The 18,628-nt window shown below is 43.3% G+C and overlaps 2 protein-coding genes across 2 annotated transcripts in view; both read left to right on the top strand.

Annotated features, from left to right (window-relative positions):
* Positions 1-12,691, top strand: part of LOC139355123 (uncharacterized) — a 49,430-nt gene extending 36,739 nt beyond the window's left edge. Inside the window, exons 2-4 of the mRNA XM_070999447.1 lie at positions 9,693-10,497; positions 10,565-10,756; positions 10,821-12,691. Coding sequence (XP_070855548.1) covers positions 9,693-10,497; positions 10,565-10,756; positions 10,821-12,691 — 2,868 coding nt within the window. The remainder of the gene's footprint in view (positions 1-9,692; positions 10,498-10,564; positions 10,757-10,820) is intronic.
* A 58-nt stretch (positions 12,692-12,749) lies between these two features.
* Positions 12,750-15,044, top strand: LOC139355099 (uncharacterized). The gene is made up of 2 exons (XM_070999421.1): positions 12,750-14,933; positions 14,985-15,044. The coding sequence occupies exon 1, from the start codon at positions 12,756-12,758 to the stop codon at positions 14,763-14,765; it is 2,010 nt and encodes a 669-aa protein (XP_070855522.1). The 5' UTR covers positions 12,750-12,755; the 3' UTR covers positions 14,766-14,933; positions 14,985-15,044.
* Positions 15,045-18,628: the final 3,584 nt, after the last annotated feature.

The raw sequence follows: 18,628 nt of genomic DNA, 5'->3' as shown, positions 1-18,628 counted from the left end.
TCCGAATATTGGGTTCCATACCCCGCCTTGGATGGCAGACGTACTCGAGGTATTAAATCCTACCAATGCCGAGTCTGAAAAAAGATCCATCCTCTACGGAAGTGCCACCACTTTCTACGGCTAAGCCCCCAGAATCGGCTTCAGGAAGTACATATCCAGAAGTACTGCTCCAATTGCTTGGCTCACAATCATTCCAAGGACTCCTGCCGCAGTGGTCATCACTGCCACAAGTGTGGAAAGGCCCACCACACTCTTTTACATACGGACGACCGATCTTCACTACCAACATATCCCTGAGCCTACTATCCTGAGGTTCTTGCTACGGGTGTCCTCGCAAGGGGGGGGGGAGAATGTTTACGTCAAAAGGGCGTTTAATTTCAGGAGGCAGTGTCGAGCGGTGTGTCCATCTCTCCCCATCTCTCCCCTAAGTCTCCGCTCTGCTCTGGAGCGCTTAAGTTAAGTTAGGCTTAAGCAGTTCTTATTTCAAAGTGATCTAACAAACATCTACGCACGTCGCGTAAAAACCCCCAAAAGTACTCCCGTGTTTTTTGGGTACCACTCAATCTTGGGGCTTCAACTATATCATCGATCAAGCCATAGTGAATAGCTGCCTTATCGGCGATAGCGTAGCTGATGGGGCAACCCTTTTCTCTCTTGCACTCCGAAGATGCTGCCGCACTGGTTGTCTTGTTGTTCATCAAGAATTTATTTTCTGATTTACAGAGTCAACTTTGTTTATTAGCACTATGTTTTGTTGTTCGCGGATAGAGCTGATTGTATATTAAGCGGTTATAGACTTTATTGAATTCTATAAATGTTATTTTCCGTGGAATATTGTTTGTTTTATAGAGCGTTCAATAAAGCGACTGCACACGGGAGAGTGTAATGTTATAACTGGGTAGTTTGCTTAATGGAACTTAAATTATCGGTGACAAATTTATAAGTGAAAGTCATAGACATTTTGGACAAAGGATACAATTGGTCATTTAGGTGTGGGTACACACATTTGTTGTGGTGATAGATTTAATTACTTTCCCAATTATATGTAGTTTCAAATCGTTTTTGACATTCATATTTTTGTTTCTTTCTAGACGTTTTATTGAAGCTTATAACTACAGTTATTGGATGTAAGGCTAGGTATCGTAGTTAAGGAGAAATTTATTAAAGGACCCTCGAAACAATCGATACCTATATAAGATGAAAGAATAAGAAAAAAGGGAGTGTTTTATTTTTACAATATACCAATTAATGTGGATGATATTTTATATGTTCTTAATATCTGTGAACATGAATCAAATCTGCTTATCAAATCAGCTTCTAAACAGCTTAGGACAGCTCGTGAAGAACTAATAGGGTTATTTTAATTTCTTAATTAGTTTTACAATCACAGGATACATCTTTCACCAACATAGTAGGACATGTTCCTCTAAGATAACAATCTTCAGATATTTTGGTTTTGCGATCTTTCTCACGTACACAGCAAACACATTGAAAATCAAGGTGTAAGTTTTCACTTCACACGACTTGTTAGAGGTTAAGAATTTTAAATCATTCTTAACAAAAGACTATAACCGCTCGTAGAAGTTAATAACAGCTAGTAAAAGGCTAATAGCAACAAGTAAAATCAAGAAAACAGATATTAAACAGCTAGTTAGCAGCTTATAATATCTAGAAAACAACAAATATGCATCTACTTAACATATAGTAACCAGCTAATAACATCTAGTAAAGAACTAGTAGACATCAACCAAACAGTTAGTAAGCCGCTAATAAAAACATGTAAACAACTAGTATACATTTACTAAACAGATTGTAGCCATTTAATATAAGCTCATAATAGTTAATAACAGCTACTAATCAAACCAGATGAGTATTGTAATTAAAGAGTTTAATAAACTTATTCAAAATCTTAGAAAATTATGCCTAACATTAGTTTGTATGAACAAATAGTGTACAAATAGAATAGAACTAGAAAACTAGAACTATAAACAAAGTTTGCAACTGGAAACAGATATTACCAGGTCCCAACAGCTCTACCAAAAACTTGAATCAGAAATGAAATTAAAAGACTCTTCTTTGGTAGGCAATGATGCCATCGAAACATGTTATAATCTTCATATAATCCAACATCTGAGTAACATTAAATTGTGAGAATTATATTACATCTATCTATGGGAACCAAGCAAAAACCTGCGTTTGAAACGAAGGTTAATAACCGATATATTTCATACAGAGAAAATTAATTATATACAAATATATATAATATATATATAATTATGAAGTTAATGAAAAATGTTTACAATAATAAAACGAATAAAACAATATTAAATAATACTACAAAATATGTTTTTGACTATACTTAAAACAAGAAAGAACGCTATAGTCGAGTACCTCGACTATCAGATACACGTTACTCAGCTAAAGGGACAAAAGGGAAATGGAGATAAGCAAGCAGTAAAGCGAGACTGAAATGCGCCACCTACCCGCGATCGCAATATATGGTTATGTGGGCAGTAGACAGATTTAAACATTATGGGCGTTAGAGTGGGTGTGGCAAACGTTTTTTTTTGGGTCAATCGATAGGTATTGACGAGACTAATACATTTCAGCTAAAATTTTTTTTTTAGCATGAACATTGTGGGCGTAACAGGATTAGTCGGTTTGTGGGCGTTAGATTGGGCGTGGCATATTCGCGTAGCAAACTTGCGCTGCGCTCAAGGCTACGGAATCTAAATCTGAGATTTCCATTCTATATCTTTGATAGTTTCTGAGATATTCGCGTTCATACTTACAATTTTTTGAAGTTTTTGGGTGGTTTATGAGCGTTAATGTGGGCGTGGCAAACTTTTTTTTCCGAGATATTCGCGTTCATATTTACGATTTTTTGAAGTTTGTTGGCGGCTTGTGGGCGTTAATGTGGGAGTGGCAAACTTTGTTTTCGGTCAATCAATAGGTATTGATGAGAACAATACATTTCAGTTAAAATTTGTATTCTAGCATCAAAACTGTAAGAGCCACAGTTATGGGCGGTTTGTGGGCGTGGCACGCTGCTGAAAAAAAATTTGCGCTTCGTAAGAAACTAAGGAATCTGCATGCCAAATCTCAAAAGCTTAGCTCCTATAGTTTCCGGGATCTCAGCGTTCATTCGGACGGACAGACAGACGGACAGACGGACATGGCTAGATCGACTCGGCTAGTGATCCTGATCAAGAATATATATACTTTATGGGGTCGGAAACGCTTCCTTCTGCCTGTTACATACTTTCCGACGAATCTAGTATACCCTATCACTCTACGAGTAACGGGTATAACTACAGGCACAAAGAAGTGAAAGTAATTTATTCAATGAGATACGTCAGCTACTTGCTTGTTGTATGGGTTTATGATCGGGGTAGGTCTTGTGTGCGTACTTGTTATTGGTAACATGTTTATGGATCAGTTGCGCAAAAACGGGAATTTTTCTCATTTTTATAGTTAATGATTCTGGGACGGAATGGCTAACACATCTGAGAAACATTAACTTGTTTGCTTTAATCACATTTAATAAGAGACTGTAACAACTCATAACACTTGTTAACAGTTAGTTGCCATCTAAAACCACGTACTTTACAGATACTATACAGATAGTAACCATCCAAATCCAAGTACTTCACAGGTACTATACAGAAAGTAACCATCCAAAACCAAGACTAAACAGATAGTAACCATCAGAATACTGCTAGGTAATAACTAATTACAACGCGTCCAACGTATCAAGTCCATGTCGGTATGACTACTACCCTAAAAAAATTGTATATCTCTGGATAATCTTCAAAGTCAAAATCTATTAAATTCTGGATGGAGCTGTGGAGACGAAGTTTCTACGGGACCCCACTTCAAGTTTTCTGTACCATTAAAACATTTATTGATGCTAACTAACAATCTTGGCGATGTGTTTGAACAAACCATAAATGATCAAACTTTTATACAAATTTTAACTGCAATGTATTGTTCTCATCAGTACCTATCGATTGACCCCAAAAAAAGTTTGCCAGATAGAAGATTGAGAAGATTGTGTCCGAATTGTGGCCGTCAGGGACGGTTATGAAAACTCTGAGGGCAGTCCTCCTATGTTTTGCGTTCGTTTCTGCTGTTATTGCTTTATTCCTACCATAAGTCATACTAGTTTTATTGATTAGTAAATTGATGCTTATCTGTTAAGCGTTCCATAATTATCCATTATAGAAAATTTTCCGGACTTCTTATTCAATAATATGGATGGGACGTTTGTCACTAAAACAAAGTGAAGTCTGGCCATTATAGCATAGAAATTTAAAACCGTACCATTATGAATTGTGGCAGCATTTGCCGTTCCTGTTATTTTATTTTCTTAATATTAATAATGCAACCCGTAGTTTACAATTGGTCTAATAACTCCTCTACGGTACATATTGAATTATTTGTGACTACTAGGCTCTGGAGGTGGATTCATAGTATTGATAAACAGTATAAACAGTATAGATAAACAGATTGCATTCCTATGCTTACATATGAAGTTTACATACAAGTTGAACACAAATAGATTTACGGCTTTCCCTCACACCTATCCACTATAATTTTATTAAGAAGAAGGAAGAACGCTATAGTCGAGTACCTCGAATATCAGATACCCGTTATTCAGCTAATGGGATCTAAAGGAAATCGAGATATGCAAGCAGCAAAGCGAGACTAAAATGCACCACCTACCGGCGGTAGACAGATTTAAGCGTTATAGGCGTTAGGGTGGGCGTGGCAAATTTTTTTTGGGTCAATCGATAGGTATTGACAAGAAAAATACATTTCAGTTAAAATTTTTATTCTAGCATCCAAAAATGGGCGGCTTGTGGGCGTTAAAGTGGGCGTGGTACATTGCTGAAAAAAACTTCCGCTGCGCAGGAATCTCAGGAATCTGCATTCCTAATCCCAGTATTGTAGCTCCTATAGTATCTGAGATCTCAACGTTCATACGGACAGACGGTCAGACGGACATGGCTAGATCGACTCGGCTAGATATCCTTATCAAGAATATATATTCTTTATGGGGTCGGAAACGCTTTTTTCTGCCTGTTACATATTTTCCAACGAATCTAGTATACCCTTTTACTCAACGAGTAACGGGTATAACAATAAAAAAGTTAACTTCGGCACGCCGAAGTTCTTATACCCTTGCAGGTCGTTCCCGTGGGAGCATTGTACGAGTATGTGCAGAACCTACCGATTTTTAGAAAACTAAAACTGAATATGTTTGTCCCTAACCGAAGTATAAACTCAGAAGACGATCGCGTAGCGGCAATGGTAACGATGGTTACTGCGATTCCGGACCACAGGCGATGCGGGAACTGTGCTGAGGTTGAGATAACGTGCTTAGCTGCTAGTTGAGATAGTGTAGTAAGAACCCTATTCCCGAAGGTAGAAGGTAGAACCGCGGAGTTTTGAGTTGCGTTGTTAACTGATGTATTCCTAAATTAATACATGTTTATATACTACTTGGAACACGGAAGATTAGTGTAATGAATAGTGACATGATATTTATTCTAGAAAAGGTCAGGGAATTTTGATTATGGTAGCAGTATGCGTAGTTAGCTCGGCTGACACTGCAAAATGTACTGACTGCATTGGCGGGTCAGTGTACCGTTGTGTCGGTGAGACGGTGAGTTAGTGAGCCATATAATATGCTGATCAGCAATTCTCATCTGCAATGGGTGCTACTGAGCGCCTGGTACTGTACCCAACTTGGCTACTGCTTGATTTGTTGATTGCTGGTCATGCTGAGCACCCTTAGGTACGAACATTCTCTACCCCATTGAGTGGTACCCCCCATTTTGGCGTGATGTCGGTCAGTCGTTGGACGAATTGTATAGAAAGCACCTAACAAATCATTGACCGTTGAGGATATTTCCTTCAGCTGCGGATGTTCATGTTTGTGATTAAGGTCCTCCATATCTTCTTGATGTTGCTTAAGACTACCCTTTGCGATAAAATTGACATTACCGTGGGGACTAAAATTGTGCCCTCGTAGAAAGTAGGGTGGATATGTATGTTCTGGATCAATGGGGGGTTTGTATGTTCTGGATCACTTTTTTATTGTATGTTCTGGATCACTTTTTCGCTGGTGCGGGGGCGCTTATCGCGAGTGGAAGTTGTTGTTGCGGAAGCTTCTAGGGCCGCGCTCACTTCCCCTCCCCCTTCCCCTCCTGCTTGTCCTGGTGCTTGACCCTCTGGGGGGTTGCGCTCACTTCCCCTCCCCCTTCCCCTCCCGCTTGTCCTGGTGCTTGACCCTCTGGGGGGTTGCGCTCACTTCCCCTCCCCCTTCCCCTCCCGCTTGTCCTGGTGCTTGACCCTCTGGGGAGTTGCGCTCACTTCCCCTCCCCCTTCCCCTCCCGCTTGTCATCGGACTCTCACTCTCGTTTGCGATAGCGCCCACTCCGCCCTTCCCTCCCACTACCCCTCCCACTTGTCCTCTCACTCTCGTTTAAAAGTTATGTATGTATATATTGTTATCGTGAAACATTGTTGTGTGTATATATATTGCTGTTATCGCTTACCACATGTATTTATTTTATTTAAATATACATAAGTATTTATCTCTCTTTCTTTTCAGATTTTTTTCGTCTCGCAAACTGGTATAAATATGAGATGTATAGTACTGGAGTAATTCAGAAAGCAGAAGTCAAATTCAGAGCAAGAAGTCACTCACACTATTTGAAGAATCCTTCATCATCAGCATTATAAGCAGCAGCAGCAGCAACATGTCTGACTTTGGAGAACAGTTTAACAAGCTTGGGGCCGTCTCTCTACCCCCAATTAAGAGTGTTAAGGCTCTCCCGTTTGACACACCGATTGTGATACAGAACGCTGATGTGAAGCGGACACGCTTCGGCGATAAAATTATGCTCAAATTTGAAGATTTTGTGGTGTTCTTACCAGAACGCTTTAGTACTCTGTCATCGAAAGCTGTGGAGCACATGGCGACGGGGGGCCACAAGCTAGTCAAACAAATCCTGTCGCTAGTGAAATACGATATTGTGATGTCTGTAATCTAAATGTTGCTAAAATTAGTTGGTCGCATCACTTACGCATCAACTTGCATAAACAATTATCTGGTGCGCAAATAAGTGATAACTTGCGGTGTATAAGAAGTGCATTTCGGAATCGTATTGAAACTTATATAATCACAAATCCAAAAAAAGAATGCTTGGATATCAAATTATTTCAACAATCAAACAAAGAACAAGTGATCACTCTACTCCAAGAAGCTCAAAAAAAAACACATCAATATCAAATTTAATTTTGAACAATTCTGTAATTATGTTTTGATTAAAAAGAGTGAAAATCAGTGTGAAATAAATCTAAAGTCATTTCAAACAAAAATGCAAGCCTTAAATCAAACAACGAGTCAGGCTGAAAGTCTAAATGAAATAATCAATAATTTAAATGACTATATAAAAAATGACATGAGCGAGTTTCAAGAACGAGACAGTGGTTGGTCCCTAATTGAAATAGTTCATTTAGGGCTCATAAAGGGCTCGAATTTCATTGATTTACCCAGAGAAATAGTAAGCAGAAAAGCCTGCATCAACGTGCAAAATAGAGACGAATATGGTTTTAAATGGGCATTAATATCGGCTTTTGTGAAACTTCCAGTTAATAAGAATCGACCTAATCAATATAAACGTAAAGGCATTTACAATATTAGGTCGGATATAATAAATATAAATAATAAATCGTTAAATTTTAGTCGGTTAAAACTCCCCACACCGGTCGACAGCATAAAAATATTTGAAGAAAATAATCCTAAAATTAGTATAACTGTGTTGGGTGTAGACAGCGATGAAAAGACAATCATCGGTCCATATTATTTAACTAATAATAAAACTAGCAACGTCTTACACACTATAATACTACTACTTCTCGAGAAGGATGACAAATATCACTATGCTTGGATTAAAAATATTTCCAAGTAAGTATTAAATTAGAAAATTAAAAAAAAAAAAAAAAATATATTTATTTCTTTGCTTCTCCATTAGATTACTTCGCAAACAAATAACGAAAATTACGAGGAAGATTCATCTATGCAATGGCTGTTTTCAACATTTCGATGATAGCGACAAACTGGATAGACATATTATGGAGTGTAATAGAATTATAACTGAGATGCCCACAAATGAAACGGCGACTTTAAGATTTAAAAATTTAAATAAAAAATCAATTAGGTGTTCCTTTTGTAGCATATGCTGATTTTGAGTGTATTTTAGAAGGGATGAACCTGAAAACTTCGGATAACATATAGTTATTATATAAAGTGTTCATTTGACAATAGTGTGGATATATATCGAATATATTATGGTGAAGATTGTGCAACACATTTGTCGAGAGCATATATAATTGTCGACGGTCGAACATTGTAATCGATAGGTAGACTAAGTATTGTAAGAGAAATCTAGTATTTGTTAATTTATCCGATCTCGTATGGATTTCTTGGCCCTTGAAGTGCGGGCCTACTAATATCGGTTTAATGGATGCCGCCATAAAGATGTGCTTCTCATTGTCTTGTGAATCGTAGGAGGGCACACTGCGGTAAGATTAAGTTAGTTTGAAATGTATGAGGCTGATTTGAATTGTTAACAGAATAAAACCATCGCCCCGATCGCACCAATCGAGCGCCACCAGGCGCACGCCGCCCTTAAAGTTCACCCTCTCTTCGGACCTACGCGTGTGGGGTAGTCGTTAACAAGGCAACTCCATATGATGCAAGACAACTCCTTTTATTCGCAGTCCTAGGGAGACTGTAAGGGCAACTTGCGCTGGAGGACGGCTTGACGACCAGCTAGAGAGTTGCCAGGAGCAATTCCCGTACCAGTAGAGGAGTCGCAGGCAGCGACATAGACGGGCGCAGACAGCGCCGAACACTGGGTACGGACGGAGTCGCAGTCAGCGACAGGGAGACGCAGGCCGCGTCAGTTAAGGAGACCGCAGACAGCGGTCAGGAGGCGCAAGGAGCGCCAAGCACGGGGTCCGCAGACAGCGGGCCAGAAGACGCAAGGAGCGTCAAGCATCGCCTGCCGCAGCCAGCGGCCAGAAGGCACAGGTGCCGCCATTTTGGAGAGCGCTGAGGCAGCGCCGTATTGGACCTGTTAGGATGCAGCATTCCCCGAAGAGGAGCTCGCGGCTGAGAGGAGGGGAAGCCACCCCTACAGCAGCGCGAGCGGATCAGCAGCCAGTGAGTAGTGGAGCAGAAAACCGGCCGCGAGTGAACATAACCTCGGCGGCGGCCATTTCTAGCCCAGCCACTACGGTGACTACAGTAGCGTCCCAACCGAGGAGTACTGTCCCTCACGTCGGACCTTTTGAAAAGGATTGCGGCGTTGGAGGAGGAGCTAAAGCAGGTTAAAGCCCTGAACAGTGTGAGCACCGCCAATTGCGCGCCAATCGCAGTTGGCCCAAGCGCAGATGGCGCCATCAGTGGAGCGTCGGGGCGGCCGCCATTTTGAAGCGGACCGCCATTAGCCACATCTAACGGTGAGGCCTCAACTAACGGGGTCGGGCCGGTCCCACATAGCGGTGTCGGTGCGAGCAGTGCGGCCTGCACGCTGCCGCCATCTTGGAGTGGACCGCCATTGCTAACGACTAGCAATCATTTTGTGGAGCCACTGTGTGCTACAAGTGTTGCGCAGACAGCGCATGGATTCGTGCTACCGGGCGGGAGCACCCACAACGTGGCAACAGCATCGCCATTTGTTGGGTCCTACGCACCGATAACGCCGAATGAATCCCAAAGAGTGTACGGGCCAAGGAAGCTTCCGGACCTGCCTGCATTTGGAGGGCAGCCCGAGGAGTGGCCGATCTTTAACTGTGCGTTTGTGGAGACGACCCAAGCATACAACTGCACAGACTTGGAGAACAACCAGAGGTTGTTGAAGGCGCTGAAGGATGAAGCACGCGAGACAGTGAAGTCGCTGCTGATTCACCCTGGGAACGTCAGCGCCGTGATGGACCAGCTGCGCTTTAGGTTCGGCCGACCGGAGCAGCTTATACGCAGCCAGCTGAACAGCGTGCGAGAGGTGCCGCCGATTTCGGAGCAGCACCTGGCGAGGATCGTTCCCTTCGCAACCCGAGTGAGTAACCTCACGGCCTTCTTGCAGTCAGCGAAGGCGGAGCAGCACCTGCGGAACCCAACGCTAATGGAGGAGCTTGTGGCAAAGCTTCCTACGAGCAAGCGAGTAGACTGGGCCAGGCACGCTGCATCGATCGAGCCCTTTCCCACTGTGGCGCACTTCAGCGTGTGGCTGCAGGAGTACGCAAACGTCGTGTGTACGGTTTTGGACGTCGAGGGAAAGGAGCCGAGGCGTCGAGTTCTACATGCGAGCGTCGACCAGAACGGATGCGATCAACAGGATGATCGGCATGGAGGTTGTCCAATTTGTGGAGGGCAACATGCTGCGACAAGCTGCAGGGAGTTCATTGGAGCTTCGCCACCGGGTAGGTGGAGCATGGTGAGGAGGCACCGGCTCTGCTTCACATGCTTACGGAGTGGACATACGACCAGAACCTGCGATGTACATGGCGAGTGCCAGATCAACGGATGCCGCAGATTGCATCACCGTCTGCTACATGGCGCGGACGAGGAGCGAAGATGGCCGGCGCAGCGAGGTGGCTTCAGGAGCCACAACGGAGCCTACAGTCGGCTGTCCCCAGAAACAGCCTGGAGATAAGGGCCCCGCAGCCAGCGGAGGCGCCCGTGCAGAGGAACTTAAACTGCGTTGACGCCGAAGGAGACCGACTTTTGTTCCGTATACTGCCAGTAACGCTGTACGGAGCTGGTCGCCAGGTGGATACATACGCGCTCTTGGATGAAGGCTCCTCCGTCACGATGATCGATGACGAGCTACGGAGGAATCTGGGAGTGCGAGGCGTACATCGACAGCTGAATATACAATGGTTTGGAGGAAGGGCCAGCAGAGAGCCCAGCAACGTGGTGAGCCTAGAGATAAGTGGAGCTGGGAAGCCCACTCGCCACGCTTTAAGGAACGTGTACTCCGTTTCGAGCCTGAGTCTGCCAATGCAGACGTTAGGTCGACGAGATGTCCAGGGCGTGCATAAGGATGCGCGTCTGCCGATGAAGCCCTACATCAACGTGGTGCCTAAGTTGCTCATCGGACTGGACCATGGACATTTGGGATTGCCACTTAGGACGAGGCGGTTTGCCAGAGAGGGACCGTATGCGGCCGCAACCAAGCTTGGATGGGTTGTGTTTGGGCCAGTAAGTGGGCAATCGACTACGCCGTCACCGAGGTCCTGCCTTCTAGCCGTGTCAATGGATGATACGATGGAAAAGATGGTGGAGGACTACTTCGAGATGGAAAGCTTTGGTGTGAAGCTCGCGCCACAGGTCGCAGGCAGCGATGACGCGCGGGCACAAAGGATCCTCGAAGATACCACAGTGAAAGTGGGGCGTCGCTACCAGACGGGATTACTCTGGAAGGACGACTACGCTGTGCTGCCACGGAGCTATGAGATGGCGCACAGACGGCTGATCAATGTGGAGAAGAAGTTGAAGCGCAACGGGCAGTTGGCGCTGGAATACGATCGTATCATCAAGGATTACGTACCCAAAGGATATGCGAGGAAGCTGCAGCAGGATGAGGTCGCGGTGACGAGCGACCGGCTATGGTATTTGCCACATTTTGGTGTCGAAAACCCAAACAAGCCCGGTAAGGTCCGGCTTGTGTTCGATGCTGCAGCCAAGGTTGGACGAACCTCGCTAAATTCGGAGCTGGACAAGGGGCCTCAGCATTACAAGCCCTTGCCAGCCGTGCTCTTCCACTTCAGGGAAGGAGCAGTCGGAGTCTGCGGTGACATCAAGGAGATGTTCCACCAAGTGCTGATCCGACCCGAGGATCGATGTTCCCAACGATTCCTTTGGAGAGATGGCAACGACGATCGAGACGCGGATGTGTACGAGATGAACGTAATGACCTTTGGAGCAGCCTGCTCACCGAGCGCTGCGCATTACGTAAAGACGGTGAATGCCCTGAAGTTTCGGGATTCGGACCCGAGGGCAGTCAAGGCCATCATCGACTACCACTACGTCGATGACTATGTGGACAGTTTCGCTACAGAGAGCGAAGCTATAAGTGTATCTACCCGAGTGAAGGAGATACATGCGGAAACTGGATTCGAGTTATGCCAGTTTTCATCCAGCTCACCCATCGTGGAAGCGGCGTTGGGACCACCCGGACAAGTCAAGAGCGTCGGATGGGGTGAGGCTGAGCAGAAGATCCTTGGAATGCGCTGGCAGGTAGCCACGGACGACTTCAGATTCAACGTGGAGTATCACCGAGTGCCAAGTAGCGTTCTAAGTGGAGATCGAGTCCCTACAAAGAGGGAGTATTTGAGCCTGCTGATGTCAACGTTCGACCCCTTGGGATTCCTGTGCTGCCTGATGATTACAGCGAAGCTGTTGTTGAGAGAGATCTGGAGGCAGAAGATCCAGTGGGACGAACCACTACCGGAGGAGATAGGCAGAGCCTTTGCGGCCTGGCGCAGGGAGATGGACGCCGTGGGACAGTTCCGATGCCCTCGTCACTATTTCGGGCACGGAGCAGTCCGGACCGTCGAGTTGGACGTGTTCGTGGATGCAAGTCAATCTGCATTCGCGGCGGTGGCCTATTGAGGGTCACGTACGAGGATGACAACGTGATGGTTAGCTTCGTGTGCGCAAAGAGAAGTGCGCGCCGATGAGAACGATGTCGATCCCAAGGTTGGAGCTGCAGGCAGCGGTTCTTGGAACCAGACTGATGAACACTGTCCAGGAGGAGCACAGTGTGGACATCAGCGAGACGGTGTTGTGGACGGACTCAAAAACGGTGCTGAAATGGATCGGCAGCACCCACCGCCGGTACAAGCAGTTTGTTGGCAACCGAGTGGCGGAGATTTTGGAGTCGTCGAAGATTTCCCAGTGGAGGTGGGTACCTACAGCTGACAACGCAGCGGATGATGCGACGCGGTCGCAGAATAAGGCGGACCTTAGCCCGGAGTCACGTTGGTTAAGCGGACCCGCATTTTTGAGGCAGCCAGCGAGCGGCTGGCCGGCGCCTGAGGAGGGAACTAAGCGTGTTCCAGATGCGCCTGAGGAGGGAACTAAGCGTGTTCCAGATGCGCCTGGTGAAGAGGAGATGCCCGGTGAGTTTGCATTGGTGGCCGCGGATGAATTTGCCATTCCGTTCCAGAGATTCTCGAGCTTCAGTCGCCTGGTGAGGACCACAGCATGGGTCTTGAGGTTTGCGCGTTGGTGTCGCAAGCAGAGAAGCGAGATCGAGGAGTACGGACTCACTGCATCGGAGTGTGAGGCCGCGGAGAACCTGTTAGTCAGACAGGCCCAGTTGGAGTCGTTCCCCGACGAGATGAGGTCGGCGGGATGCGGAAAGGACGTCGCCAGCTCGAGTGAGATTCGAGGTCTGGCGCCTTACGTGGATGAACGTGGAGTTCTGCGAGTTTATGGCAGAGTTGATGCCGCGCTGTGCATGCCGTACAGTGCGAGGAGGCCCGTAATACTGTCACACAGGCACAGTCTTATGGAATTGATTGTGAGGCACTTTCATGCCCAGATGAAGCATCAAAACGTGGATGCGACGATTGCTCAGATTCGGACGAGATTCTGGGTCACGAAGATGAGACGAGTGCTGAAGGAAGTAATCTCGTCGTGCAACGAGTGCAAGTTGCAACGATCGCGGCCGATGCCGCCGATAATGGGACCCCTACCAGAGGATCGACTGGAAGCGGGAGGATGGCCATTCAAGTACACCGGATTGGACTACTTTGGGCCACTGCTGGTGACTGTATCCCGTCACAGAGAGAAGCGTTGGGTCGCCTTGTTCACATGCTTGACGACAAGGGCGATTCATCTGGAGTTGGCGCATGACCTGTCGACGGATTCCTGCATAATAGCGATGAGGAACTTCGTCTGCCGTAGAGGACCAGTACATAGACTGCGGAGTGATAACGGCAAGAACTTCGTGGGAGCTGACAGGGAGGCCAAGCGATTTGGAGACGTGTTCGAGACGGAGAGGATACAGAGTGAGTTGTCCAGCAGAAGCATTGAATGGGATTTCAATTGCCCATCGAACCCGTCTGAGGGCGGAGTATGGGAGCGGATGGTGCAGTGCGTCAAACGAGTGCTGCGCCATACCCTGAAGGAAGTTGCGCCGAGGGATCATGTGTTGGAGAGTTTCCTGATCGAGGCGGAGAATGTAGTCAACTCGCGTCCGCTCACCCACTTGCCGGTGGATGCGGACCAAGAGGCGCCGTTGACGCCAAATGATCTGCTCAAGGGAGCAGCTAACCTGCCGAATACGCCTGGATTGGATGCGGAGCTGCCCAAGGAGGGTTCTACGCGAAAGCAGTGGAGGATTGCTCGCATGCTGCGAGACCGTTTCTGGAGGAGGTGGGTCCTGGAGTACCTGCCTACGCTTGTGCGCCGCGAGAAGTGGGGCCGGAGAACGGAGCCCATCCGCCAGGGCGATATGGTCTTCGTCTGCGATCCTGCCTTGCCCAGACGAGAGTGGCGCAAGGGAATCGTGGAGGAGGTCTACAGCGGACCTGATGGAGTCGTCAGACGCGATACTGTGCGCGTGAACGACAATGGCCTATCTCGGACAATGTTGCGGCCCGTCTCAAAACTTGCAGTTTTGGATTTGAGTGAAGCGGTTCTTCACGGGGTCGGGGATGTCGACGGTCGAACATTGTAATCGATAGGTAGACTAAGTATTGTAAGAGAAATCTAGTATTTGTTAATTTATCCGATCTCGTATGGATTTCTTGGCCCTTGAAGTGCGGGCCTACTAATATCGGTTTAATGGATGCCGCCATAAATTGTGCTTCTCATTGTCTTGTGAATCGTAGGAGGGCACACTGCGGTAAGATTAAGTTAGTTTGAAATGTATGAGGCTGATTTGAATTGTTAACAGAATAAAACGATCGCCCCGATCGCACCAATCGAGCGCCACCAGGCGCACGCCGCCCTTAAAGTTCACCCTCTCTTCGGACCTACGCGTGTGGGGTAGTCGTTAACAAGGCAACTCCATATGATGCAAGACAATAATGATTGTTTAGTGTTATATCAAAATCACTTAAATGTAACGATACCCTTATATCCGCTATCAATGGAGCAACAAAAAATAATTGACTTAGAACAAAATTGTAGTATATGCGGTAATTTATTTACTGATCTATCTAAAAGAGTTCTAGACCATTGTCACTTAACAGGCAAATATAGAGGTGAAGCACATAATAATTGCAATTTAAACTATAAATTTGCAAAATTTTTCTCAATATTTTTCCATAATCTCTCGGCATACGATGCTCATTTATTTGTAAAAGAATTAATTAAAATTCCTGGTGATATTTCTATAATTCCGCTAAACAAAGAGTTTTATATTTCGATCTCAAAGAAAATTTATATAAATCCCAATGAAACGTTAGAACTTCGATTTTAAGATTCATTTAGATTTATGCCTTCCAGTTTAGACAGCTTAGCCAGTTATTTATAAGAAGAAAATCTAACCACAATAAAGTCATTTTTCACGGACCCGAACAAATTTCAAATGGTTAAACGTAAAGGCATATTTCCGTATAGCTATTTAAATTCAGTTGAACGCTTGTCAGATACACAATTACCGTTGCGCCAAAATTTTTATAACCAATTAACTGATAGACACTGTTCTGAAGAGAGTTATCAGCACGCTCAAAACGTTTGGAATGCCTTCGAGTGCACAAATTTATTAGATTATTTATTATTATATTTGAAGGTAGATGTGCTGTTGCTATGCGATGTTTTTGAGAATTTTAGAACAGTATGTAAAAAAATCTATAATGTAGATCCTTGTCAATATTATACAACTCCTGATCTATCATGGGATGCTATGTTGAAGACAACTAAAATTGAATTAGAACTACTCACAGATACTGATATGTATAATTTTATAGTGAAAGGTATTAGAGGTGGTCTTGTTCAATGTAGTAAACGTCATTCTATTGCAAATAACAAATATCTAAATAACGATTACGACTGTGAGAAAGAATCAAATTATATTGTATACTTAGATGTTAATAATTTATATGGGTATGCTATGTCACAAGCTATTCCGTATAAAAATTTTAAATGGCTAGAAGAAACAGAAGAGGAAAATTTTGATTTAAACACGTGCGTAGATGATCAACCAATTGGTTATATTTTAGAGGTAGATTTGGAATACACTGAAAACTTACACAGCCAGCACAATGATTTACCATTTTGTTCGCAGAACAAAAAAAATGAAAATATGCAACAATCAAAATTGATTGCAGACTTGACAAACAAATATAATTATATAATTTACTACAGAAATTTGCAGCAATGTCTTCGACATGGACTGATTTTAAAGAAAATTCATCGAATATTACAATTTGATCAATCTGATTGGCTTAAAAAATATATTGATTGTAACAATCATCACAGGACATTGGCTGTAAATGATTTTGAAAAGATTTTTTTCAAACTGCTAAACAATGCAGTCTATGGCAAGACAATGGAGAATGTCGACAAGAGAAAATCAATTAAATTAGTGTCCAGGTGGGAGAGTGATGTTAAAAAATTGGGAGCTAGATCACTTATCTCAAAATTTAATTTTAAGAATATATTGCAATTAGCCGATGATTTCTTTGCAATTCAAATGAAAAAAGTGCATGTTGTCTATGATAAGCCTGTCTACATTGGCTTCACCGTTCTAGAATTATCAAAATTTAAAATGTACAATTTTCACTATGACTATATGAAGCCGAAATATCAAGAAAATATAAATTTAATGTATATGGATACTGATTCTTTTATCTATGATATTTAGACTTTAGATTTTTATGATGACATTCGTTTTGAAATTGATCAGCATTTCGATACTTCAGAATATGATAAGGATAATGTTTTTAAATTACCATTGATAAACAAAAAAAAATTAGGTATGATGAAAGATGAGTGCAGGGGGGATATATTAAAAAAATTTATTGGACTCAGAGCTAAAATGTATTCAATACAAGTCTCTAATATAAATAATGCTGAAACAACGGAGATCAAAAAAATTAAAGGAGTAAAGGCGAGTGTGACCTCAAAATTAACTATTAACGATTTTCGAGATTACTTGTATAAATAAAATAAGCAAGTTGGAACAACGTACTTATTTAAATCGAAATTACATCAAATTTATACGCAAGAGTATGCAAAAGTCACCCTAAACTATTTAGATGTTAAGCGCTATATAAAAGAGAATAATATAGACACACTTGCATGGGGTCACAAAGATATAGCCTATTAAGTAAAGCTAAAAATTTAAAAAATTGTCTTTTTTTTATACAAATATATTACATTTTATTTTTTCGAAATAAAAATTTTAAACATAAATGACCACAGTTATATGTATTGAATTTTTGTTCATTTCTATAGTTATATTCAAAGGGTGGTTTTAAATATTTCACAATTTCAATGGGCGGTTGCAAATCACCAAAACTATCATAGTTTTCCTTATAGTTTCTATTCTTGAAATATGCTACCCAATGCGTGCCACTACCGCTTTCGTTATCTAAATTAATTATCCCACATTCGTTGGTCCATTGTTTCTTGGGAAGAAGATCACGCATAAAAACACCACGAAAGTGTCTAAAATGCTGTTTACCAAAATCAATTAAATCAATATCGGTAAGTACTTGTTTGGGTAGCATATTTATTAGTTTTTTGGTGAATATGGCTTATAAAATAGTCCATATTCTTTCTTATAAGGTTTCAGGAAAAGTCCTTTTCCCATCGCAATTGATTCCATATAGCGGTTATGACGTGTCGCTTCGGCTAATTGTTCTTTACCATTTTTGACAGCGTTTATTGCTTTAGCAACTGCAGATCCACCACTAGCAAGACCACCAACTGCACCAAGTGCAGTCAATATTGGTATCAACGGTAGGAATCCCCCAATTTTTGGTAATGGTATCACCCTCGGAATATTGGAGATATTATTCGCTAGACCTAGTCGACCTCGTCCTCGTCCTCGTCCTCGTTGTCCTCGATGAAAACTTGGTGGGATTGATTGTTGAGATATCTGAATTGCTTCATCGATACTCGTAGGATTTCTTCGTTTCAAAATTCGCTTCGTTTGACTCACAATGCTTGCGAATGATTTTTTTCTTGTTTGTCGATGACGTCGACGTTGTTTTTTTTTATTTCTAGCTGGTTTCCTCTTACGTTGACTTCGACGAGATTTGTTTTTAGACATACCTAGACCAAATTTAACTTTTGTTTTCATGGCGTTAGTCACAAAGCAAGCAGCAGAACGTTCTTTTAGACCGCTATCTTTTCCTTTAAAACGTTCCCACGCTCTAACACCTAATATATCATCGGCCTGATGACGATTTTTCAGGTCTTTGAATTGTGAATATGCAATATCGTGCTCTCGACACGCTGCATCTAGCGGATTATTCCCTTTGTCTCCACGTTTCAAACGCTCTGCAAGTTTTGTGCCTGGTCCACAAAATTCATTATTCATATTTTCATTAGTAGTTGTAAAAATTTGTCCAATAAAACAACCACAAC

This window comes from Drosophila suzukii, unplaced genomic scaffold (assembly GCF_043229965.1).
Source record: "Drosophila suzukii unplaced genomic scaffold, CBGP_Dsuzu_IsoJpt1.0 scf_9, whole genome shotgun sequence".
NCBI classification, from domain to species: Eukaryota; Metazoa; Arthropoda; class Insecta; order Diptera; family Drosophilidae; genus Drosophila; species Drosophila suzukii.
Note: the sequence above shows the minus strand (reverse complement) of the source record. Positions and strands in the feature narration are given on the sequence as shown.